The 25,090-nt window shown below is 39.8% G+C and overlaps 1 protein-coding gene across 5 annotated transcripts in view; it reads left to right on the top strand.

Moving 5' to 3' along the window:
- PLA2G4A (phospholipase A2 group IVA) overlaps window positions 1–25,090 on the top strand; it is a 152,051-nt gene that overhangs the window by 43,359 nt on the left and 83,602 nt on the right. For all 5 annotated transcript variants that reach the window (XM_026509247.4, XM_057315152.1, XM_026509244.4 and 2 more), the window contains 2 exons: window positions 1,142–1,223; window positions 24,302–24,450. In XM_026509247.4, coding sequence (XP_026365032.2) covers window positions 1,142–1,223; window positions 24,302–24,450 — 231 coding nt within the window. The remainder of the gene's footprint in view (window positions 1–1,141; window positions 1,224–24,301; window positions 24,451–25,090) is intronic.

Genomic DNA, 25,090 nt, shown 5'->3' with positions numbered 1-25,090 from the left:
TGGAGTAAAACTTCAGCTACTCAGAGCACCTCTAGACATAGAAGGTATTTTTCTTCAACAATAAATTTGAATATTATCTTGAAACATTTTACATGCTTCTCTGCCTTTTTAAGCCAAGTATGCTCGTCATTAATTTTACCACTTCCCTGACTCTGTGTTATAAATCTGACCATAAATTATTCTATTGATAGAGTGGTACCTTCAGAAACTGTTGAACGCTGTTAACTGTTGATCCTGTATCTCGCTACTGCTGGTCCTTAAGAATCTGTTTTTATTATTTTTTCCAGCCCCCTTAATTTTAGACTGTCATTATTCATTTATCAGTATTGCCAGTATCTTAGCTTTTTAAAATCAATTATGGACTTCTTAATCAGTGAAACAAGTCTATTAAAGTTAGGAAAGATAAGAGTAGCTTGTAAATGTGGGCCTCTTCTAAGATTAAACAGGCTTGAGCTTTAGATAAGTACTTCTGCAATTTTCAGTTGCTCAGAGAACTTTGTGAGTTCCTGCTTCTTTATTCTGCTTTGGTTGATAGAGTTGTTTGGTAACTACTTTCTAGGTAGGTGAAGTATTTAGTAAAATCTTGTAGAAACTTTTAACATGGTTGCATATGGTTTATAACAAATGCATTAACATTACTATAAGTAGTTCACTGGTTATGGCCTTAGGTCCAAAGGGTTTTCAATACTGCTCTGGAAATGGCTTGCCAAAAACACTTTCACTGAACAGTAGCAATAAAAACAAACAAATCTGAATAATGCAAACGTCTTGCTCAGACTTTGCCTTTCTAAGCCAAGGCTTCCTTGTCATTCCACACAAAGCCTCATTGTCTTCCTAGAAGGCTTCCAGTTCTCATTTACATTTTCCCTCAAGCTTGGTAAACCTGACAGCAAAAAAGTTCCAGTAGTCAAGTTGTTGTAGTGACATTTTAAAGCGTGATCTAAACTTCTCAATAATTCTGTGGTGGGAGAGAAGAGAGGCTCAAATAAGAAACAGCCCTGGGATCAAAGGATGTTTCTGGTATGAATGTTACTTCCCTTCAACCTGAATATTTTCAACTAGTCTCGAGGAAACAATGAGAACAGTTTGCTTGGATTCTATGTTGGAAGCTTGCTTTTAATTTACTCTTATTTATTTCCAGGTGGAGCACCAGTACTCCCACAAGTTCACGGTCGTGGTGTTACGTGCCACCAGAGTGACCAAGGGGGCCTTCGGTGACATGCGTAAGTGTCCTCGTTTGCTTTTCTGTTGAAAATGAATAATTGCGGTTCACTCTTTAGTTGCTCTAGTTCTCTGATAAGGGGGGGCTGTCCCTCTTTCCAATGTGGTGATCTTTGTCTAGATCTTTAAATGATAGCATTTTGAAAAGTTCTCTGATGCCCTGTTCTCTGTCAGAATATCGTTTTATCTAGACTTTACATTAATTGAGAGTACTTGGAGTCAGCCAAAATGACTGTCTTAGGACATGCAGATTTTTGGAGTTAAAGTAAATTCTGTTTAATTCTATTTTGTTGAGTCAAGAGTCACACGAGCTGCCTCTGAGGCATGGTGCCTACAGGATTAAAAAATGCAGTTTCTCTAGTTCTTATGCCTTTGAGTGTGTTTATTATGTGTGGAAATAGCTATAGAAACTGGGGGTAGAGCAGCTGGAAACAACCTGACCACACAGCCTGAGGACACTGCTGAATTAGCTTGCTGGCTGTACCCTTCTCCATGCTGTGGAAAGCAGTTTTCCCAGTTAATCTCCCCACTCAAATGGCTGGGGGTCATGGAGGTAGGACTCGAAAGAAAGATAAGGATTATGATGATGAATTTGGCAAAGTTTTAGATGATTGCTAAAATATGAGAATGGGCAATTGAGCCCTCAGAAAGAACAGAGGTGGCAGTTAATGGGTCTGGGAAACAGGGAAGTCTGCCCTGCCCAATGACATTGCAACCGAAGAGAATTGTAGTGGTGAGAGTGAGAAGTCCCAGGCTGAGCGAACAGCATGTTCAAAAGCGAGAGAAGAGCAGAGTGCTTGTGAGGACCTAGAACAGGTCCAGTGTTACTAGCAGAGGGGAAGGGGGACGAGCACTGATAGCACAAAGCCCAAGATTGCGATTTCATCAGAAATGCGATGGGGAAAAATGTAATGGCGTTTGAGTCACAAGTCATACGATCGGATCTTCATTTTAAAAAAATGTGTGTTCTGGCCATTTTATGTTAAATAGATTGGAAGCAAATGCAGAATATACTTTTTAAGAATACAAATAATAATACAAGAATAAAAATAATAATGAATATAAGAATAAAAATGAGCTTGTTGAAATCATGCTGAAAATGGGCCAATGGAGAAAAGTTAAATACTAAGAAAAGAAAAAGCAAGCTCAGTGCTCAAGCCTTCAGTGCATGAAAAAAGAGTGTCGGGGAGTGGGTGGAAGTTAGAAGTAAAATGGGAAACAGGACGTAGAACCTAAGGGTAAGAGTTTTGGATGAGCAGAGGTTTTCATGAGAGGTGAGGGAACAAAGACAATTTCTTCAACTCTCATCTGGACCAGGGGTTTATATTCTAAATTTTATCTCCTACTTCTGTCCAACCCATTTAATCACTCTCTCCTCAGAGTTCTTCAAAGTGATTCTTATTTTGCTTTTTATAATCCTTTGCATTTTCATCATTTAAATGAGAGTTCACTGGAAGAAAGGGAAGTCACATCAGAAGCCATATTTAAAAACTGGTAGAGCCCCCAAGGCCTGGAGAAAAGGGACCGGCTTTATAACTCAAGAGGTCAACTGTTAGAAAAGCTGTTCTTAATTCACCAGAAGCCTGTGTCAGGAACTTGCCAGGCATGCAAGTTACTGACCCAGTTTGACTTTTAGAAAACTATAGTTGTGTCTTATACAAAGCAGCAGCAACTCCTTCCCTTAGTGCAGGACTCTGGTGGGCAGAGACAATGGGCTTTACACTATGTTGAAGCTGAGCCCAACGGCAGTTCAAGCTCTCTGCTCTGAGTCACCTTCAGCTGGTATGTATCTGATTTCCTAGCTGCTCGCCCCATAGGCTCAGGCAGGGGAGACAGTGGTGCAGCAAATGTCATTTTAAACCTAGATGAGTGACATTGATAATAATACTTACAAATTAACATGAGATATTAACTCATCTCATGAAACACGGAACAGGTACATTTGGATCCCCCACTGCGTACATAGCACAGCGTAGGCCCATGGTCTCTAGAAGTTTCCTCTTGAAAATGAAAGACCCATGGAAGGAATAGCCACGGGCGATTAGTTACCATAGGAGAAAGGGCGGTGTTATGACATTCTGCTAAAATCTTAATTCAGGGTTTGTAATTTGATTGTATTTCACTTGAGTTATTACATAATTTTTTTGGAGGAAGGGAGAGGATTGTCGTCAAGACTTTATATCACCTTATTGAATTTATAGAAAGTCAGGAGGCGGTAAGAAGGAAGAACAACAGAAAGTCTCAGAGAAATGAATTCATTGAGAAGGTTAGCATGAAAAAGTGAAGGGATGGTATACAGCGCCAAGCCCTTTGTTTTTGAGAAGTTGTAGGAGATGATTACAGTGAGGAAAGGAATTGGCATTAGCTGTCACTTTTCTAAGAGGAGTTTTGATCATATTGTTTGGTCAGGTTGATCAATACAAATTACCAAGTAACTGGAATTTAGGATCTTTGTATACAGTTCTTTCAATATGGACAAGGATAAAGCTACAAAATGTCCTAAAGTCTGTGAAGGCCATGAAAACAGAAACCGACACGCTCTTTTGTGCATGTCTGCATTTATTTGGAAAGGCAAATTTCCATAAAGTTTTACATATTGGTAAAGAAGAATAACAGATTACTGTCGGGTTTTTGGTTTGTCTGTACATGTGGGGGCTTTCTCAAGGGTGCCACACAAATCAAATGGCTGCTTCCTGGTAAAATGCCTCGATCTGCCTTTTTCTTTTCTTTTCTTTTTTTTTTTTTTTTTTTTTGAGATAATTCTAAGATTATATCAATTTTTTATTTTGTCCCTTGGTAAGTCATCCTGTTCTAATTATCTCCACTTAAAAATACTGAATTGAATTGCTAAAACATCATAATGAAATTAGCACCCCGTGAACTGTCTTTTGAGAGATCAGAGCTGACATTTTAATCATAACATCTCACTCATTTCCTTGTTTTTGCCCGAGGGCCCTGGGCCAGCCAAGAACAGGGCAGCCCCTTCCTAGACCTGGTTGCTAGTGGCAGTGCTCTCAGCTATGTCATTTATACCCGTATCCCAGTGCCAACCCTTCCTTGCCTGCTTATGCTCAGGTCCTGGAAAGAGGTACTTTGAAGTTCATATTTGCACCTGACTCACCATAGACATATTTTTAAAACAAGTACTTTGCATTAATTTGGCAGTATTAACATAACTCTCACTTTTAAAGGTATGGGAAGGTGTAGTTAGGTCTAACATGTAGCCAGGGGCATATTAACGTTGGGCCAGGTGCAAGGGTTGGATGGATGGATGGATATTAAACTTTGTATTCCTTATTGTTCCTTTCCTCTTCTAACAGAAGGTACCTATTTGCAGAATGACTGCAGTAACCATAAAATTTCAGTCGGCGATAGTTTCCTTTGTACATATGTGAAACAAAAAACACACATCCCTGGCCACAAACCTGATTGTAAAACAGAATGAAATAGCTGGCAAAAAATGTTTTAGCTACCTCACTGAGTGTCTGCTCCTTTTAAAAAGTGTTGGGGAAAACACAGATCATATATGATGATGGAGGCTAGTCTCGGAATTCACAACTAGATAGAGTCATGTTTCATTCCCTAAGATGAAATCAGAAAATGGATTCCATAGTGTTTTTAATCTATGTTTTAAAGATTTATTTATTGATTTTAGACAGATTGAGAGAGAGAGAGAGAGCCAGGGATGGGGGTGGGTTGGGCAGAGGGAGAGGAAGAGAGAGAATCTCAAGCAGACTCCCGGCTGAGCGAAGAGCCCAACCTGGGGCTTGATCCCACGACCCCAAGATTATGACCTGAGCCAAAATCAAGAGTCGGACACTCAACTGACTGACCCACCCAGGGACCCCACCAGTGTTAGCTATTTTTACTATCTGCATTAAGCACATCTACTAAGGATTCTTGTCTGGTCTTAATGGACTCTGAACTCTTTCTCCTTACAGAATTATCATCATCATCATTAGGGTTTTCAAGGACAATTGTAGGATTGCAGCTAGATCTTTCCTTAAGCATTCAGGGGAACGCAGAGCTTAATCCCAACATTTAAACTTCAAGAAAAAATAAATATACTTGGGAGAATTATGAACTCACTGCATTGAAACCAGTTTTTATGAAATTGTATTGCTTAATATCTTAAGGTACTCTTTTAAGGTTTTCTTAAGAAGCTCAAGCTTTTATTTTTCATAATGTTTCTGTCTGTGGGTAAATGATGTTTTATTGCAGGTAAACTCATAGCAAGATCTTGACCAAGTTCCTAATTTTTAAACAGCTGTGCCATTTGCCCGTCCAAAGCTGACCTCATCTCCCCAAGTAGTGATTTTCAAACATTAATGTCCGTATGAATCACCACGGATTCTTGGTCAGAGTGCAGATTCTGATTTAGTAGGTCTAGGAACAGTCTCCCTCTTTCTTCCAGTCTTGCTCTCCCAGGCAGCAGCCTCAATCCCCTCACCTCTAGGAACACCGAGAGGATTTAGCGTCTCCAAAGGACATGACTCTCAACACATACTGTTAGTGATTCCGTGGGAAAGGAGCTTAGAACTCAACCTTCCTATTGTAAATGTTTGCACGAGAGGCAGGGCGTTGGTTGTGAATGTGCAGAAACATTATCTATTTAATATTTTGAGAACCTTCATCAGCAGCAAGAGCAATGTAGAAATTTACTTTCTGGCAGACCTCCTTGAACATCACAGTGATCAAATCTCTAGGGAGGAGGCAGAGCATATTTATGAAAGAATGTGGTCTCCAGAGGCAAAACACTAGTCCTGTGTCCTTGAGCAAATTTCCTCTGTCTTCTTTTTTCACCATAGAGACGTTAGGAGAATTCAAGGAGTTCACTGATGTGAAGCACTCACAGGCCTGACCCGTAGTACACTCTCAATAAGTAAGACCTATTATTGTTAAAATTATTTCAGATATCAACATCAGAAGATATTTATTTCTCAAATATAAATTTGTGTGAGCTAAAGAATATTCTTTGGGGGTAGTCTGTGCACTGGGATAATTTTCACTTTTTCATCTGGGAGATAAGAAATTTCCATGGTGAATGTGTTGAGCAAATTGCTGGATCCTTCTTTTATCAGCTTGAAAGAAAGAAATGGTGGAATGGCACTTCCATTGTCTTTTCTGATAAACCAGGGCACAGTTCACGCCTGTGCTCCTCTGACAGTGGTCCAGACTTCTGTTTCACACTTGTTGCGTGGACATCTAATCAAGCATTTGTAAAACTGTGGCCTGTGTCTTACTCACTTCTTAGAGAATTGGTGCTTAGCCTTGAGTCTGGCCGAGTAGTTAGATCTCAGAGAATTTTGGATTAATGAATAGAATACACAAACGTGTGTAATTATACCTTTCACCTTGAATATTGCTTTCTTTTTGCCTCACTAAAGAGAGAATTTTAAAAATAATTTTAGGGGTACCTTTGTGGCTTAGTCGATTGAGCATGTGACTCTTGATTTTGGCTCAGGTTATAATCTCAGGATCATGAGATCCAGCCCCTTGTCAGGCTCTGCGCTGGGCGTGCAGCCCGCTTGGTATTCTCTCTCTCCCTTTGCCCCTTCCCCCATTCCACTCTCTAAAAAAAAATAATAATAATAATTTTATACTCCATCTTTTTCTTTCTTTTTTTTTTAAGATTATTTATTTGTTGGAGAGAGAGAACACAAACAGGGGGAGGGCAGGCAGAGGGAGAAGCAGGCTCCCCACTGAGAAAGGAGCCCAGTGTGGGACTCGATCCCAGGACCCTGGGATCAAGATCTGAGCCGAAGGCAGAGGCTTAACCAACTCAGTCACACAGGCGTCCCTATGCTCCATCTTTTTTGTAAATTATAAATACTGCTGTTATTTCTATCCATAACTATCTAGAATCTTCCTGGGTTTCAACGTACAGAAACTTTATAACACCTTTGGATTAATAGAAGCAATCTTTTCTTTGATTAATTATGGTGTTTCAAATATATATATGTGTGTGTGTGTGTGTGTGTGTGTGTGTGTGTGTGTATAAATGGCACTGCTGTTGGCCTATAGCCGCCTGCTACCCTTAAGTATATTTTTCTGAAATCAGACATTTCCCCAGCATTAGCCCTAAAGTTAATGATGAACATGAGTTTTGGTTTACTAATATTTTTGGAATGTTTTTGAGTACCCACCCAAGGTTTTAAAAATTCTATGTATAATGAAACTGTTTCCCAGTGGGATTTTTATGGGAGATAATTTCAAGATGAATAAAATGTTCCAGAACATGCCTGTCTCTGATCTCTTATCTTGTATTTTCTGTAAAGTTGAGAAATAGATTGTGTTAGGAGGGCACTACTGTTCTTCTTTCACTTAGAATGTCACGTAGTTTATTAAATGGCCAAATGTTTTATGAGTACAGTTAGTCCTTTTGGTCTTTAAATGTCATAGATTTCGTGTGTGTGTGTGGCTTATATGTATATGTTTGTGTATCTAAGTCTGACGAGTACATTAAATACTGTCCCATGAGTTTTGATAATATCATTCGGTCCTTGGGTGGATTTTCACCCCATTTATTCAATAAGATTAACAGCTGTATTCCAGTTGTATATTTGATAGCAATGCTTTTGAGAGATAATAAAAGCAGGTCCCCATCAAAATGAAGAGTGTGTTACCAGTATTAATAGGGACACAATCCACATCTTCCCTCTCTTTTTTTTAGGACCTATCACGGATGGAGCCTACATATTTAGTTTTGTTTTTTTTTTTAATCATATATGCCATACTTGAGCTTCTGTGTCTTAAAATACTTTTTTATGTTTTTCACATGTATACTTTAACATGTTAAGGTTCTACCAAGTGAAGGGGAACCTTCATTCTAAAAACTTTTTAAAAACTGACTGGGGGCGCCTGGGTGACTGGGGTGCCTGGGTGGCGCAGTCGTTAAGCGTCTGCCTTCGGTTCAGAGCGTGATCCCAGCGTTCTGGGATCGAGCCCCGCATCCGGCTCCTCCGCTATGAGCCTGCTTCTTCCTCTCCCACTCCCCCTGCCTATGTTCCCTCTCTCGCTGGCTGTCTCTCTTTTTGTCAAATAAATAAATGAAATCTTTAAAAATAAATAAATAAATAAATAAATAAATAAATAAATAAATAAATAAAAACTGACTGATATGCTTCTTTTCATATGTTAAGTGTATTCTCTTTGTCAAAAATCATATGCCACTTCTGTATTGAAAAGATGTGATTAATATCTCATGGAATTGAATTTAAAAATAGTTAAATGGTTTTTAAACTTCCTCAGAAAAGTATGACTCTTAAACTTTTTATGTCAAAGAGAATACCTCTCCTGCTCTAAAAGTTTAAACATTTGTGTGAAAATATTTATCATATATGTTCTTTTAGTATATTTCCATATTTTAAAATTTTTCTTAAAATTAAAAAGTATATAACATAGAGATTGAAATGACTAGTTAATGAAATGACTAATGAAACTTAGCCAAGCGATAGTCTGGGGATTTTTGTAAATGTTACTGACTCATTAGAAGTATTCTTCCACTGTTACTCTTCCCAATGCATCAATATGTTTTTTATGAAATATTTTAGATAAAATTCTAGACAAAATTATTTGAAGTCGGTGTACAAGGTTAATCCAAGTCTGCAGATGCAAAATGAGATAACAGCTTTGAACTTTTAACTTTGCAAAAGAAATGTTGAAGAAATATATAACCCAGTATTAATGTCCATTATTAAGGTCCATTATGAACATCCGTTATTAACATCCTCATGAGTAAATGCTGAGCATCTGCTGTTCATACCTTGTACTCACCCAGTGCCTTGAGAAACACAAAAGAAATAAACATAGCTCGTGTGGTAGAGAACTTTATTGAGTGCCTGTCCCATACCCAAGAGGAGGCATGACTTAGAGATCAGAGCAAGGACTCCGGAACTGGCTTGCTTGGATTCAAATCTCCCTGCTATTTATTAACCCCATGATTTGGGGTAAGTTACTTAGCTTTTCTAGGCCTCAATTTCCTTAGTGGTTAAATGGGGGTAATAGTTATACCTTCCTCATAGGTTTTTTTTTTTTATAAGGATTAAAAAGATTATAAAGTGTTTAGAAAGGTGCTTGATGAATAGTGTATACAATACGTGTTAAATAAACAAAAATGCTAAGTAGAGTTCTTAGAACTTAACATCATACTTCATTTTTTCAGTTTAGTAACACGAGAAGATATGTGCTGTTTTAATTTTACAGATACAAACATTTTTAAAAAAACATTAAGTAAATAATCTAAAATCACACAACTGTTAGGTTTTGTGGCTAGAACTTAAACCTGTCTCAGTCTGATGCTTACTTTGCAGCAGCTTTGCCTTTGAGCGGTTGTGGTCTAGATGAAAAGATGAAATAGGTATGAATAACTCTGGGAAACCAACCCAAGAAGGTATGCACTCAGTAACTGTGTGTTTAGGCTACATGATGTTACTGATTTTTGAAAAGTGTTGGCAGTAAGCTTCCCAGAAGACTTCACAGCTTGAATGGAGGATGAGGTAGGATTCATGACTGAGTAGTATGTGTACTATCCATCATTAGGGAATCTGGCCATGTTGTAATGGTTTATGCTAGTGAATAAATGTCAGGTAGCAAGGATAATGCCTTGTTTGAGTAGAGTGGTTCAAACCTGAGTGGGGGGTCGATTTGGCTGCACAGGGTACACTGGGCAATAATATCTAGAGACATTTTTAATTGTCACAATTGGGGGATCCTGCTGGCATCTATTGTGTTGAGGCCAGGGACGGCATCCCAGAGCAAAGAATGATCTGACCCAAAATGTCAGTCTTATCAAGGCTGAGAACTCCTTTTTTAATGAAAAATAAGAATTTGGGGTGCCTGGGTGGCTCAGTCGTTAAGCGTCTGCCTTCGGCTCACGGCGTGATCCCAGAGTCCTGGGATCGAGCCCCACATCTGGCTCCTGTGCTGGGAGCCTGCTTCTTCCTCTCCCACTCCCCCTGCTTGTGTTCCCTCTCTTGTTGGCTGTCTCTTTCTCTCTGTCAAATAAATAAATAAAATCTTTAAAAAAAAAGAAAAAAGAAAAAAGAATTAGTCTTGTGTAGGGTAGAATGCATATCTACAGCTAAATCCATGTAGCTAGCATTAACAATATAAAGACATTGTTTTTTTTGTTTTGTTTTTTTTTAAGGGGAAAATTCTATTTTTTTTTTATTTTAATGATTTTTTATTATATTATGTTAGTCACCATACAGTACATCCCTGGTTTCCGATGTAAGGCTCGATGATTCATTAGTTGTGTATAACACCCAGTGCACCATGCAATACGTGCCCTCCTTACTACCCATCACCAGCCTATCCCATTTCCCCACCCCCCTCCCCTCTGAGGCCCTCAGTTTGTTTCTCATAGTCCATAGTCTCTCATGTTTCATTCCCCCTTCTGATTACCCCCCCTTTCTTTATCCCTTTCTTCCCCTACCAATCCTCCTAGTTCTTATGTTCCATAGATGAGAGAAATCATATGATAGTTGTCTTTCTCTGCTTGACTTATTTCACTTAGCATTATCTCCTCCAGTGCTGTCCATGTTGTAGCAAATGTTGAGAACTCGTTCTTTCTGATAGCTGAGTAATATTCCATTGTATATATGGACCACAACTTCTTAATCCAGTCATCTGTTGAAGGGCATCTCGGCTCCTTCCACGATTTAGCTATTGTGGACATTGCTGCTATGAACATTGGGGTGCATATGGCCCTTCTCTTCACTACGTCTGTATCTTTGGGGTAAATACCCAGTAGTGCAATGGCTGGATCATAGGGTAGCTCAATTTTTAACTTTTTAAGGGACCTCCACACTGTTTTCCAGAGTGGCTGTACCAACTTGCATTCCCACCAACAATGTAGGAGGGATCCCCTTTCTCCACATCCTCTCCAACAATTGTTGTTTCTTGCCTTGATAAAGACATTGTTTTATAATACTACATAAGAATTTGTGCAGAACTACTCTTTCTCTCCAACCGAAGTAGATGCCAGGAAACATTCCTAGATTCTAAACTTTTAAAAACATTCTATCATAGATACTGATAACAAAGGTATTTTTGTTTCCTTCCAAAAAGGCATCACAGAGATTTAAGTCAAGAGGCAACGCAAGTAGCAACAAAAATTTCAGTTCTGTTCTAGATTGACATTTTACTTGCTTTGGGTTTTTTGAATTGATCTTTCTCTGTTTTCTCATGAGTATCAACATTCTTTACAGTAAGTTTTTTTTTTGGTTTTTGGTTTTTTTACCATGTACCCACTTCATTAATGTACTGAGTCAATCGTTAGTCAAGCTGTACGAAGTCAGTTGTGCGTAGATGCTACTGGGCTTTCTTCCTGACATCCATCTGGCTGATGCTACATTCTGATAGTTTTGTGTCCCTTTACAAAAGGAAACATGTGACCTGAGAAAGTGCTTTTATAGATCTGAGGCTGTGAGAAAAAAAAAATGAAAAAATAGGGAGAGTTCAAATTGGAGACTATGCCTGATCAAGGGATTCAAAAATAATGTTAATAGAACTGCTTTGTAATTTCAAATGAGGGAAAGGTATTCTGTGATGATTTGAGTTCCTAGACAATGCTGCTGCTGTTGTAAGGGCTTTGCTCTTCTCTCTTCGGTGTATCCAGAATCCCTGCCGAAGTTCCGTTTTACGAAACCACACTGAATTCTTCACTAACTTGTCTAGCTTCTGCATTTCCAGCAATTTGCAGGGACTGCCCTCTAGCATCTATAGCTGTAACAATTCCAACTCCGAGCCTGTTCCGGAGCAAGCAGGGGCTGCTAGGTATAAACGAGTCCCTTGATGCTCTATCCTGTTCTTTGGAGTTATTAAGGGAGGCAAGATGGGATTCAAAGGTTTATTATTATATTTGCATTTAGAACCTGAAAATAAAGGTTAAATGCAAATGCACTTGGAAGAAATGACTGGCACTGACTTACATTAAAATACAAATGAGTGGGGTGGGACAGAGCTCTAGGAAGGTTGAGACATACTAGGCAAGAGTAGAGACGAGTTAGAGAGGGAAGATCGTTGGGCCTAAAGTAAAGGTCCCCTTTTCTGCAGTATTGCTCAGGGCTAGTCCATCATCATTACTTCAGTAATATTTATATGTTCCTATAATATTTCAGACATTATGCTAGACTCTTAGACATAGTAGTGAATAGGAAGGATGTGGTTCCTGCCATCATGGAGCTTATGGTTAAATAGAGGCAAAAACAGGTAAGAGTTATTAGTGTTGGTATATTTGAAAGGGCAAGGAATTTGGCTTCAGAAAGACTAGGTTAAAATCCGGTCTCTGAATGATCTTGCTCAACTTACTAAATGCCTCTGAGTCTCTGCTTCCTCACCTGCATGATGGGAATAATAAAACCTAAATCAGCAAGTTGAAGGTTGACGTGAAATTATTTTTATTTTATGCAGATGTATGGAGATGTGGCCTCTAGGGAACATGCTTCATAGTGGCCAATTTTACCTGATAAGAAAACAGAACAACCAGTTGACGAGGGAAGTGTGAACAGGATAAGGGAAAAATAGAGACTACTCCTCATTCCACTCATCCTTTATGTGTACAGTATTTGGACCCTTGAAAATTCTTAGGACAAGGACACAACTTAATAATGTTTAGTTATCGGCTAAAATGTCGAAAGAAAGCATAAGGATATGCACAAGTAAAAGAGAAGCCATGTTTTCTTACTCAGAACGGATGCTTCCGCCATCAGGGTGACTGTATGGAATGTTCAAAATGTGTGGATTCCAGAGATGCCTCAGGGCCTAACTGTTGACTCGTGAGGGTGATGCTGCTGTGCGTAGTGGAGGGTCACTGACTGGAAGGAGAACCTGGGGTCCAGTGGGGGGGCCCTGTAGCCCTTTCTCACCACACTTAGGCTGGCCCTCCCAGTCCTACTCAGTGAAGGGCAAAAGTGTGTTTCACAAAGACAATCGTGGCTTTGTAGTGGAGGCATTACAAAGAGCGGTTTGAATGTGGGGAAAATAAGCGACTACGAGATTATGTGAAGAGTCCAGGTGAGAGGTATTGCTTAGTTGAACTGGGGCGGTGGTACTCTGAGCTTGAGGAAGCAGGAGTGATAGCCACATGAGAGGTGGAATAGGTGAGACAGATCGGATACAGGGGCTGTGAGGAAAAGAGAACAGATCTCATGTTTCCAGCTCCGATGCCTGGGAGTGATGGCTCCCTGAAGTAAAATAGGAAAGTCAGGGAAAATAACAAGGTTTTACTTTGAGGGTTTTGGTTTGTTTTGCTTTGTTTTTCTTTTGTCTTGCAGGTAAGGAAAGAAAGATGGAAAGAAAATAAATCTGTTTTGTACATGTTGAGTTTGAGGTATTTGCAAGGCATTCAAGAACAAGATTCAAAATCTCAGAGTAGAAAGGGGCTCAGAGATGTAGATCAGGGAGACAGTCCTATTTATGTGTAAACTAGAGCCAGGAGAGGATTAGAGGGCTTCCAGAATTGATTCAGAATGGCTAAAAAAAGATGGAAGCCTATAAAAATGTATTAGTCTGCAGTAGGATATATATGGATGTGTGATCAAGAATCTCATATTTGTCATGTTTATACCACCCCCTCCTCGCAGCCTTGAGGGAGTGAATGGATGCATCATGACTGCCATTTAACCTTGAAGATGATCAGCTTTAAAGGACCTGAGATTAATCAAACTGCAGGATTCATGTGTGCCATGTGATCTGAGGGGTACATATTGAGTGTGTTTGTTAAGACTATGTAAATAACGGATAATTCCTTTACAAGTTGGTTTTGACTGCATGAGGGTTCATTTTTTTTAAGGGGGTCGCTTCATCTTGAAGGACTCTTTTGAAGGATTTGTAAGAGATGTGACATGAAAGCCCACAAGTTAGTGGTGAGCTGAGGGGGGAAATGTTAGAGAAAGATATACTGAGGGAACATTTACAGAACGAGGTAGGAAATCACAAATAATGATATCTTTTATTTGCACAAAGGGTATTGCATTGAGAGAAAGTTCTTTGAGTTCTATATTGAAGCTATGATAGGGGCATGATGATTGCCAGGAGCTGGGGGAATAAAGTGATGTCAGTCGAAGGATACAAACTTCCAGTTGTAAGATGAGCAAGTTCTAGAGATCTAATTACAGCACGGTGATTATAGTTATCAATACTGTATTATGTATTTGGAAGTTGCTACGAAAGTAGATCGTCCATGTTTTCATCACCAAAAGAAATGGTATTTATATGAGATGATAGAGGTGCTAACTAACCCTACTGTGATAATCACTTGGCAATATGTGTATCAGATCATCATGTTGTACACCTCACATCTCAATAAAGCTGAGAAAAAAGTTACAGTAGAGAGAATTGCTGATTATGTGATAGAACAAGGTGGAGCACAATAGGTTGGAATTTTACAAGATGATGGGATTAGAAGTAGTAAGTATAGACTACATTTTTAAAGAATATTTACTTATTTATTTGAGAGAGAGAACGAGAGCATAGCAGGACGGGGAGAGGGAGAGAGAGAATCTCAAGCAGACTCCCCGCTGAGCGCAGAGCCTGATGTGGGAGTCAGTCTCAGGATCTTGAGATCATGACCTGAGCTGAAACCAAGAGTCGGACGCTTATCTGACGGCAGCACCCAGGTGCAACCCGTATGGACTACATTTACTTTTCTAAACTCTTTGCCGAGGATAGGAAAGATCTTGAGGAATTGGCAAAATTAATGAAATTTTGTTAATTTTTTTATTGATCAATATTTGTTTACAGGTTGAGAAGATGTGGCCAAGGCAAAGCAAATATTTACAGATTAATTTGGGGCAAGGGATGAATGAGAAATAGAAGAGGTGGAATAGTATGAAACTGAGAGAAGCGGGTATGGAGACTTTTTCTTCTAAGACCTGAAGGAGGAACTTAAGTAGGAATAAATACATTTTCTAATTATAAATATAGCTTTACGGTTGTGAGGTACGTGGAAGGGAAATTGAATGAGTACATCTACTCCTCTCCTTTCGTTTGCTCAGTGAAGTATGAGTCTGAGTTGTGTCCTCAGATGAGGAGTAGTGGATATAGATAGAGTAGGTGACTTGAGAAATGCAGTAAATTTCTGGACAGTCATGTGAGAGTGGAAATAAGAGGAATAGGGATTAGTAAATGTTTGGTCAAGCTAATGACTCGGTGGTCATAGGGCTATGCTGAAATAACTAACAGCAGAATATTCATTTTCCCTAAGTGCAACTTAGAAAACACAGATTAATTTTAAAAATGTCTGAAGGATTGAAAAGCCACTGAGCCAACTGGGATTTGAAGGACCAATATCCCAGAGAAGAGGATTCACTGAAGTAGGCCCAGGATTCTGCAAGCCATTTCCCCCCTCCATCCACTGCTGGATCTAGGTGGGTTTGGAGGGTAACAGGGAGACAGGGATGTGGGAAGTACCCAAGCAGTGAGGAGCTTTGGCAACCTCGGAGAACATGGGGACACCAAAACTGCATTTCAGAACTCAGCCAGTTAGAATGTGAGGGGCAGGATCCCTGAGAGAAGGGAAGCCTAGAGAAGCTGAAAGACCATGCCTTCACCCTGTGCACTGGCCAGAGTCTTAATCTGTGCAGGACAACAGGCTGAGAGGCAAACATAAAATCCCCCCGAAACAAAGCAGAGATATTGGCAGCCTCACGGTGCTAAGGGAGAAAAAACATATTGGAGATCAGAACTATCGAATGTAAGCCTACAACACAGTGGGAATGAACAAGAGGTAGGCTGACCCTTACAAAGGTTTGAGTCAATCTCAGATTTGAGATTTGGGATTAAATTGAGGGGATGCATTCTATTCTCACCACCTGCTAGGAGGTAAGGTGGGCCCTCTGTGGAGGTAGATCTTGCTGCCTCGGAAGTTTTCATAAAAAGGTCTGGCATTCAGCTGAGAACTGCCAGGTGTACCAAGAACAAGATCAAGACAAATAAATAGATCGCCCCATAATATTTAAAATAACTGAGATTCATATGTTCAAGAAAATAGGGGACAAGATGGAGAATTTTACCAGGGAACCAGATATATAAGAAAGAATCAAATGGCAAAATTACAACTAAAAACACAGTAAGTAAAATTAAAAACTCAGTAGATGGATGTAATGTAGTTTAGATGCAGTTGAAGACGGGGAATTAATTAACCGAATAGGTTAGTAGAAAATATCCAGACTGAAACACAAAGAACAAAAAGGGAAATAAACGATAGAATAAAAACATGAGGAATATCTAGGGCGTGGTTAAAAAAAAAAAAAAAGCACTGAGAATGAGAAAGTGTGTGTGTGTGTGTGTGTGTGTGTGTTATGAACCCGAGGATAAATACAAAGAACACCAATCCTAGGCATATTGCAATAAAATTGCTGGAAACTAAAGAGAAAGAAAAAAATTCGAAAGGCATCCAGAGGGGCGGAAAGAAAAGACATTAAAAAAAGCAAAGACTGAGAGTGGATTCCTCAATAGAAGACATAGAAACCACAAGATAATAGAATGACATCTTTAAATTGTTAAAATAAAATGTCTGAGAAAATAACCATGAAGAAGTTGAAGAAAGAGGATTTATACTACCTGACATCAAGATTTATTACAACATATGATAATTAAGACTGTGGCATTAGTGTGAGTTTCAGTGAATAGACTAACGGACTGGTAGACCAGTAAAAGTCCAGAAACAGACTTGCATTTATATGACCACTTGATTAGTACAAAAGTTATATTGCAATGCAAGGATTAAAGGTGGTATTTCGGGATGCCTGGGTGGCTCAGTCAGTTAAGCATCTGCTTTCGTCTCAGGACATGATCCCAGGGTTCTGGGATCCAGCCCCGCTTTGGGTTCCCTGCTTGGCGGGGAGCCTGCTTCTCCCTCTGCCTCTGTCCCTCTTTCTGCTCATGATCTCTCTTTCCCTTTTTCTCAAATAGGTAAATAAGATCTTTAAAAAAATAAAGGTGGGATTTCCAGTAAACGATGCTGACACCATTGGTTAAAAATATGTAAAATAATCATAATACCCCCCCCACACACACCATACACAGAAATTAATTCTAGGGGTGCCTGGCTGGCTTAGTTGGTTAAGCATCTGCCTTCAGCTCAGGCCATGATCCTGGGGTCCTGGGATCGAGTCCTGCATCAGGCTCCTTGCTCAGTGGGGAACCTGCTTCTCCCTCTGCCTCTGCCTGCTGCTCTGCCTGCTGGTGCTCACGTGCTCTCTCCCTCTCTCTCTCTCTCTGACAAATAAATAAATAAAGTCTTTAAAAAAAACTTTATTAAAAAAGTAATTCTAGTAATTGGATTTTAGATCTAAAAAGTAAAACAAATGAGATTTTTGAAGATATTAGTACAAACTATTTTATGACACTGGAATAACTGAAGTTTTCTTAAAAGACAAAAAGTATGAATTATAACAAAATAAATGGACACACTGGACTATACTAAAGTTAGTCATTTATTTTGATCAAAAGACTTCATTAAAGTAGTGAAAAGATAAACCCTAAGTTAGTAAAATATATTTGCAATATATGTATGTCTGTCAAGGACTCATATCTAGGATATGTAAGGTACTCCATAAATCAATATAAAAAACAGGCAACCCAGCAGGAAAAAAAAAATGGACAAAGGATTTGAGTATGCCCTTCACTCAAGAGAATATCCAGTTGACCAATAAAAACATATGAATAAATCCTCAAGCGCATAGTCATCAAAGATGTGTGAAATAAATCCACACTGAGATAGCATTACACACACCCCCATGTTTAAAAGTACAAGACTGACAACATTAAGTATTGGAAGGCTGTGCTGCCGTGTGACTGTTAACATCAGGGGTGTGTACCATGGCGTAACAATTTCAGACCTAAGTAACCCCATTCGTAGGAATCTTGTGGCAGAAACGTACATATATATGCAAACATGTATGCCACAAAAGCCATGTCCAAGGATGTTCATGGCAGCACCGTTGGTAATATCCCAAACTGGAAACAATCCAAATGTCCACTAACAGTGAAATGGATACAAATTTTATGGAATATTCGTTTATACAGTGGAACAATTTACATCGATAATAATGAGCACATGACACATGTCAGTGTGGATGGATCTCACAAACTTCCTGGTGAACAAAAGAAGCCAGACCCAGTAGTACATATTGTGCTATTGATTCTATTTATATAAAGATAAAAAGCAGGTAAAATTACTCTCTGGTGATAGAAGGCCGGTAGTAGTCACCCTTCTGGAGGGAGTTGAGGGAGGCTTCCAGAACGCTGGTAATGTTCTAGAACTCAATCTGAAAACTCAACAGACTACAGCTATGGTCTCCTAACTCTTAAGCCCATGTAGTATCCTTCAACAAAAACTGTACATTAAAAAAAGAACTGAACTGCTGTTGAAATTTGGACATGTATCGTGAGGGTAACAATCCCTTTCCTGGCCAGCCACTCGGCCAGTGTCGTAGAACAGGGAACGTGAAAAGGTTGGCCACCACAAACCCTTTACGTTTTTAAACGTTTAAGTCAAAAGCTTTAAGTTCTCCATGTAATTAGCATTATCACGAAATCATAAATATTTCAAAGGAGGGACGACATTCGAAGACAATATTCAGAGGCATTTATTTCAAGAAATTATTATTTAATTTTTGGCCTTACTATGGTTTTCCTATTTTGGTGGGGACAGAGACAGAATATCAGTCTGTCACCTTATATAGATTGCCAACTAACACACCCCATGTACTTTATTCTTGGATTTGTTTTCATGTGGCCACTTGGAAATGTCTTTAATGGCTGGAAAGAAACGGAAGTGAATTACTGGATTGTGCTTAATTTAGTCTATGGGCAGAATAACTCCGTGACAGGCCAGTAAGCCTGTTGACTTCTCAATGCCAAAATGTTTCTACTTTTCTGTGGGTGTTATTTATATCGTTGTTTAGTCGATTCTAATAATATATACTTTAAACCATGTTTTTCAAACTTGCGTACTTAAGAATCACCTGGTCAAGTTGTTAAAGATGCAGATTTCTAAGCCTGTGCTCTGACCGAAGATGCAAGGTGTTTGCATTTTTGACACTCCCGATGATTCTGTGAAGATATTTTAGAGGAATGCATTTTGAGAAACCCACTTTAAGTTCGCCATCAGCAGTAGTAGCTATTTGGAAAGTGATGTTTTGACTGTGAATTGGGGAGATCTATTCCTTTGGGGATTTTTGTAGTTGTCGTTGCTGTTTATTACAAGAATTGTAACCGGTTACAGGTCATCCTTATTTAACGCGGAGGGTTTAAGTGGCTGAGCAAAGTGGATATGAGAAAGCAAATGGAGGACATTTAAAATAGAACTTAGAATTGAAGCTGCCATTAGCCCCTATCATGAGTCACATAATATTTTGCTCAGACAAAGCTGAAAGGACAGGTGAGCCTGTTATTAATTTAGGTAGGCACTCCTTAAACTACTAAAGTTTATGAGAGGTTTTACAACCCAAAGCTCCTGAAGCTATTTCTGGTACATGTGGTTTCATGTCATCTTTATGGGAGCAAAAAAAAGATCTGTATCCCACACCCGCAACATTTTTGTTTGTCAAGATTTAGACAAAAGGATGAGAGGTAAGAACGCTTTTGCCCACACGTTGCTTCTTTGCTTTACCACCTGTTTGGCTGGAACGAATCAAGGTGAAGCCGAATCAGTGATTCAATATCCAGTTACCCTATAGGCACGAATTCACAAAACCCTGAAATAAGTAGACAGGAGAAAAAAACCCCGAACAGTTCTTTTCCTGCATTTGCCTTTTTCTTCCTCCCTTGCTGTGTATCTCTAAAGCCCTGGGCTTAGCTTTGCTGTCAAAATGGACTGCTTTCCCTTTTCGGAGCTTCCACGAAGCTTTCCTTCCCTTTCCGAAGCCAACGAAGATTATAGATGATGCAGAGAAAGTGAGCTATGTGATTATTGTCATCCGATTTTAAGCTCGTGTCCTAACACTCTTTTCCATCCTGCAGCGGCTGCCACTGCTACAGATGTTTCTCAGCTCGCAGACATCAGCCGTGATGCCCTTTGAGGTGTCAGAGTTTGCAGCTGTCCGTGGTTTTCCACTGCCCCGCACCCTTTGACATCTGAACGTTGAGGTCTCTTGCTCATGACCCAAGGGGAGAAGCTCACACAGCTACCACTCTTGACCAGAGTTGTAGAATCTTTGTTGTATTTAAAAGTGAAAAGAAGAATCCAAAGTGACAGTTGAACAGGATTCTCATTTGCTTTTAAAAAAGGTCTGTCCAATCAAGCTCTCCATTGATTTGACAAAATTGATAATTGGGGATCTTATCTAAGGGATGCGATCATAATTAGGGACCTAATACTTGTTTTATGTTCATCCTTTCGCATGTGCTGATACATGTACCGTTTGCTGCCCGTCATGACCCCCCCGGAGCTATCCTCGGGCCCCTGGTCTGACCCCTGGATAGATTCTGCCACACAGCCCACCACCCCATTTCAGCAGGAAGCAGCCAGAGTGGTCATTGTCCCATTCCCTAGCGGCTGTTAGGGTTACTATTCCAGGGGGAGGAATGAGTAGGGGACAGGCGGGGCTAGGCGGGGAGACGTAGATAGGGGGCTAGGTTGATCAGGCTCACAGAAATCCCTAAAATGTGGAGGTGTGGGGAAACCAGAGATAAGGGGACAAACCAGAACATTCTGCCCTAGGCATGTGGGGTGGGTGTCTTTTTTATGATAATCACCTGTGACCAACAAAGAGTAACCAGACCTTAAAAAGGAAGTAAGCCTTTGAAGGTATTATGACTAGTCCTTGCTCAATGGTGGTATCATTAGAGATGTGAAAAGGATTTCAGTTCCCTGGTTAGCTTTCTATAAAAGACCAGCCCTAAAGGCCTCAGTGGCAACCCTGTGGGGACCCCTCTCACTCTTGGGAGCTTTTTCTGAATGTTCACTTAATAAACTTCTATTGCTTTACTCACACACACACACACACACACACACACACACACGTCTGCATTGACGTTTTAATACAAAAGTGTAGTGTTGGCGTCTTGTTGTATGCTCTTTTCTTTATCATTTTGTCAGAGTTAGAATTCGCTGAGGCATATGATCGGGACAGAGCATCCAGAATAGCTTAGAAGATGCTTATCTCCCTGATTGACTTACGCTCCCTCAGTTTGCTGCATTCTTTCCCCACGTGGTTTCTCACAGGAACTTAACTTTCTGCTTTCTCCTTCTTTTTTGGCCTGAGAACACCTCTCCCTCTTCTCCTCAGATTCAAATGAAGACCAAGCCTCAAAGGCAATTTCTCCGCCTACGATTTGACTTTATTTCTGTGTAATAATCTGAGTGACTGAGTTACTAGTCACTGGCGTAGTGTATCTGCTTGTCTCCCATTTACTCCTGCCTCTAAAATTAGGCTGTTAGCATTTGACTCACTTCCATCGTTCAGATCTGCAGTGTCGTGTTCAGCTGCCTGTTAAAGCCCAACTGCTTCTTGACAGGTAGCTCCCGGCACAGAGCAGGCACCCAAATATTTGTCGAACGAATGAGTGATGTTTACTGTTTGCCTGCCTCCTCCTCCCAGACACTTCTTGTTTTCTAGATTGGTTTTTTTGCTTGGTTTTGGGTTTTCTTGTGTTTCGGGGAAACAGATGGAAAAGACCATGAGGCTGTGGGATGAAGAAGGCTACAGTTTTGTACATTTAATGTGAAATCCCAATGGAATCTTCCTTTAAATCATGTGCTGCCTTCTACCCAAAAGAGGAAAGATATTTTTCTTGATGGTCTACCACCTGCTGCTCTAAATCTGTCATTTTATTTCTGACTTGCAACCCTGAGCTCTGGCCCCACGGCAGAAACATGGGTAAGGAAAAGGAGCGTCTGCTGGTTGAGGAGGTGGGAAGAGTCACCTTGTAGCACGCCCTTCTCTTTGGCCCATTTCCCCTTGCCTTGCTTCCTCCTCAGTCTTTTTTGTTTTCTAGTTTGTCTTCCATGGTCCTCTCAAGAGATAGAAGCATTGGGTTAGGAATTGCAATATGTAAGCGTATCAGACCAACACATTGGGTGCCTTACACTCATGCAATATTATATGCCAGTTACAGCTCCATAAAAATAAATAATAAATAAATAAAATTCCAATAACTGCCGATTTCCTTTTCCCTAAAACAGGGTATCAAAAGTGTGAACAGGAGATGACCTATCTGTGTCAGCTAGAATGTTTGTTTAGGAATGCTGAGTCCTCGGCCGTCTGCAGCTCTACGGATCATAGGTCTTAGGGGATGAGGGTCAAAGGTCTACGTTTTTAACCAGAACCCTAGGCATTTATATTGTACTCTGTTGAGACTCAGCTGTCCTCGACCAACGATGCATTAAGTCCAAGTGAGAAAATGAAATAAAAGACAATTCCAAATGCATATATCTCGTTTGCAGATCTTTCCACTTTACAATAAAAAGGCACACTTGAAAAAATGTGATCACCGCATAGAACTATGAACAGTGTTTAAAAATTAAGTGAAGGGTGTTGGTTTAATTGTTTGACCATAACTATCGTTGAAAGGTGAAGTATATTTTTAAAAATTTTTTTCTTTGAAAAGCAATCATTTGAGAACTATTATTTTTGCTTTTCCTTTGTTTTCAGTTTTTATATCTTTCTGTGTGGATCTCTGCACCACCTCTCTCTCTCTCTCCCTCTCCCCCCTCTCACCCCTTACATTCCTTCCTGTCTCCCTCTCTTCCTCCCCGCCCCCGCCTTACCTGCTCCTTCTATCCTTCCCCCACCTTTTCCATATCTCTAAATCCAGCTCCTCTTTCGATAGCAATGCCTACCTTATGATCTTGTCTTTAGCATTAAGGAGCATGATGTCATTAAAAGAATGATTGTTGCAGCCAGATCTTCCTCTGAGACTTACTAACTGGATGATATTAGACAGATTGCTCAACATCTCTCGGTTCCTGTTGCCTCAACACTAAAACAGAGCATTTACCTTGTAGCGCCTTTGGGAGATTTGAACCGGACTAATGGGTGTAAAGTGCTTAACAGAGATCCTAGCAGTCATTACTCAGCTGTTGGTTTTTATGGTTATGAATTACAATGATTACATGGGAAAGGATGTGTTAAAGAGCAAAGTTGAGTCCTTAAGTTAGGAGATTTTTAAGTATTGTGATAGTTGTTAGGTTCTGAAGAGATAAAAATGAGTAAGACTTGATTGCTGCCCTCAAGTTGTTGAGTCTTGTAGGAAAAGACAGATAAATGTATAATTACATCCATAAAATATAGTGTGTGCAATGTTGTAGGATGGTGAAGGAGTCAATGGAACCACTGAGGAGGGAGTGATGCGTGTTTCCACTGCTTAGTGTCAGTTGCCTTGTTGCTCTGTGTATGTATAATGGGAAGAAATTTAAATAGTTCCTTTATTTGCCATTGTTTCTTTCTATTTAAAATGGCACCCACACCATGCCCTGACTCCAGCAGGCCTTTAAGTACAAGAGAAAAAGCTGTCACTTCCTTGAGAAACTCACTTCCATCTGATTGAATACTGCTATAATAAACACAGAAATATACGTTGATCACTAATATAAATGCCAGCCCCTAAGAGTTGTTCAGTGTACAACATGTACAGCTATACAAGGCAACCTTATAACTATAAACAACATTTATCTCATACTGACTTTCATTATTTTGTTTGGCAAGTAAAGTAATTTGGATCATTTTTCTAAAGTAGACAAGCACCATGATCCTGAACCCCATGATCTTGTCACCATCATTGTCCTGGGGTGAAGGTTATACTGTAGTTAGTTGGGTGAGATTGTTCTCATTTAGCAGTTCCCCTGAGGTGTTGGCTGAACATGTCCTTTAGGCGGATAGAAGAATTCTGAGTAAAGCACCTCATAAACGATTCCTTCTCACAGGACTGTTACGATGGGCAGGAACATCATATGTAAGAAGTATCTAACCTATGATGTTCTTCCATTATAGAGTATGTTATTTTGGACCCTTTAAATATGCTCCTGCAGATTCATTAAAAATAATCTGACAACACATATTAATAAAAACAAATTAGGAATTATGAATCACATTTTTGCATCCTTCTCGCTTGTGTTTCCTGCCTACAGTTGACACTCCAGACCCGTACGTGGAACTTTTCATCTCCTCCACCCCTGACAGCAGGAAGAGAACAAGACACTTCAATAATGACATAAACCCTGTGTGGAATGAGACCTTCGAGTTTATTTTGGATCCTAACCAGGAAAATGTTTTGGAGGTCAGTGACTCATTTGCGGACCGTTAGATGGTCATCATTCATGTTGAAGTTGGTGTTTGAGCTTGTCCCTTTCGTGCCGTCTTTCTCCCCGGGCAGGTGTAATTGGGGGCCAGCTGTGCAGCCTGCAGCCCTGGGCTCCAGGTGGTGCACATCAAGTGACGTGAGTGCCCAGTGGCAAACGCAAGCTAGGTAGGGCTGGGAAGAATCTCTTATCCTCCTGGTGTGCTTTGGAGAAAACAGATTTTCTGTTACAAAGAGGAAGGTCCAAGTACAACAGAAAAACAATATCGTCAATGGATTCTGACTTTAAAATAAGTTAATTTTATTAACGTTACTTTTCTAACTGAAAATAATTAACCTGAAAATAAGTTAAAATAGATCTTTCCTAAAATGGTTACATGGATTTTCTACATTAATTTATTTCTCATACTCCAAAATAGCATTTCCCCTGCGGGAGTGGGGGTAAGGTTCCATTTTTGAAAACACGATAATGACTAAGTCAATCAGGAAGAAGAAAAAGTTAATGATTGTCTTAGTAGCAAATGCGTCAGGAAGAAAAGACAAAGTATTATAACCAGTTCAATATTGAGGGCCTCACATGACTATTAAATATCATTTGAGAACTTGCATTTTTTAAGTG

This window comes from Ursus arctos, unplaced genomic scaffold (genome assembly GCF_023065955.2).
Source record: "Ursus arctos isolate Adak ecotype North America unplaced genomic scaffold, UrsArc2.0 scaffold_2, whole genome shotgun sequence".
Classification (NCBI taxonomy): Eukaryota; Metazoa; Chordata; class Mammalia; order Carnivora; family Ursidae; genus Ursus; species Ursus arctos.
The sequence above is the reverse complement of the archived record's forward strand: the minus strand, read 5'-3'. Positions and strand labels throughout refer to the sequence as shown.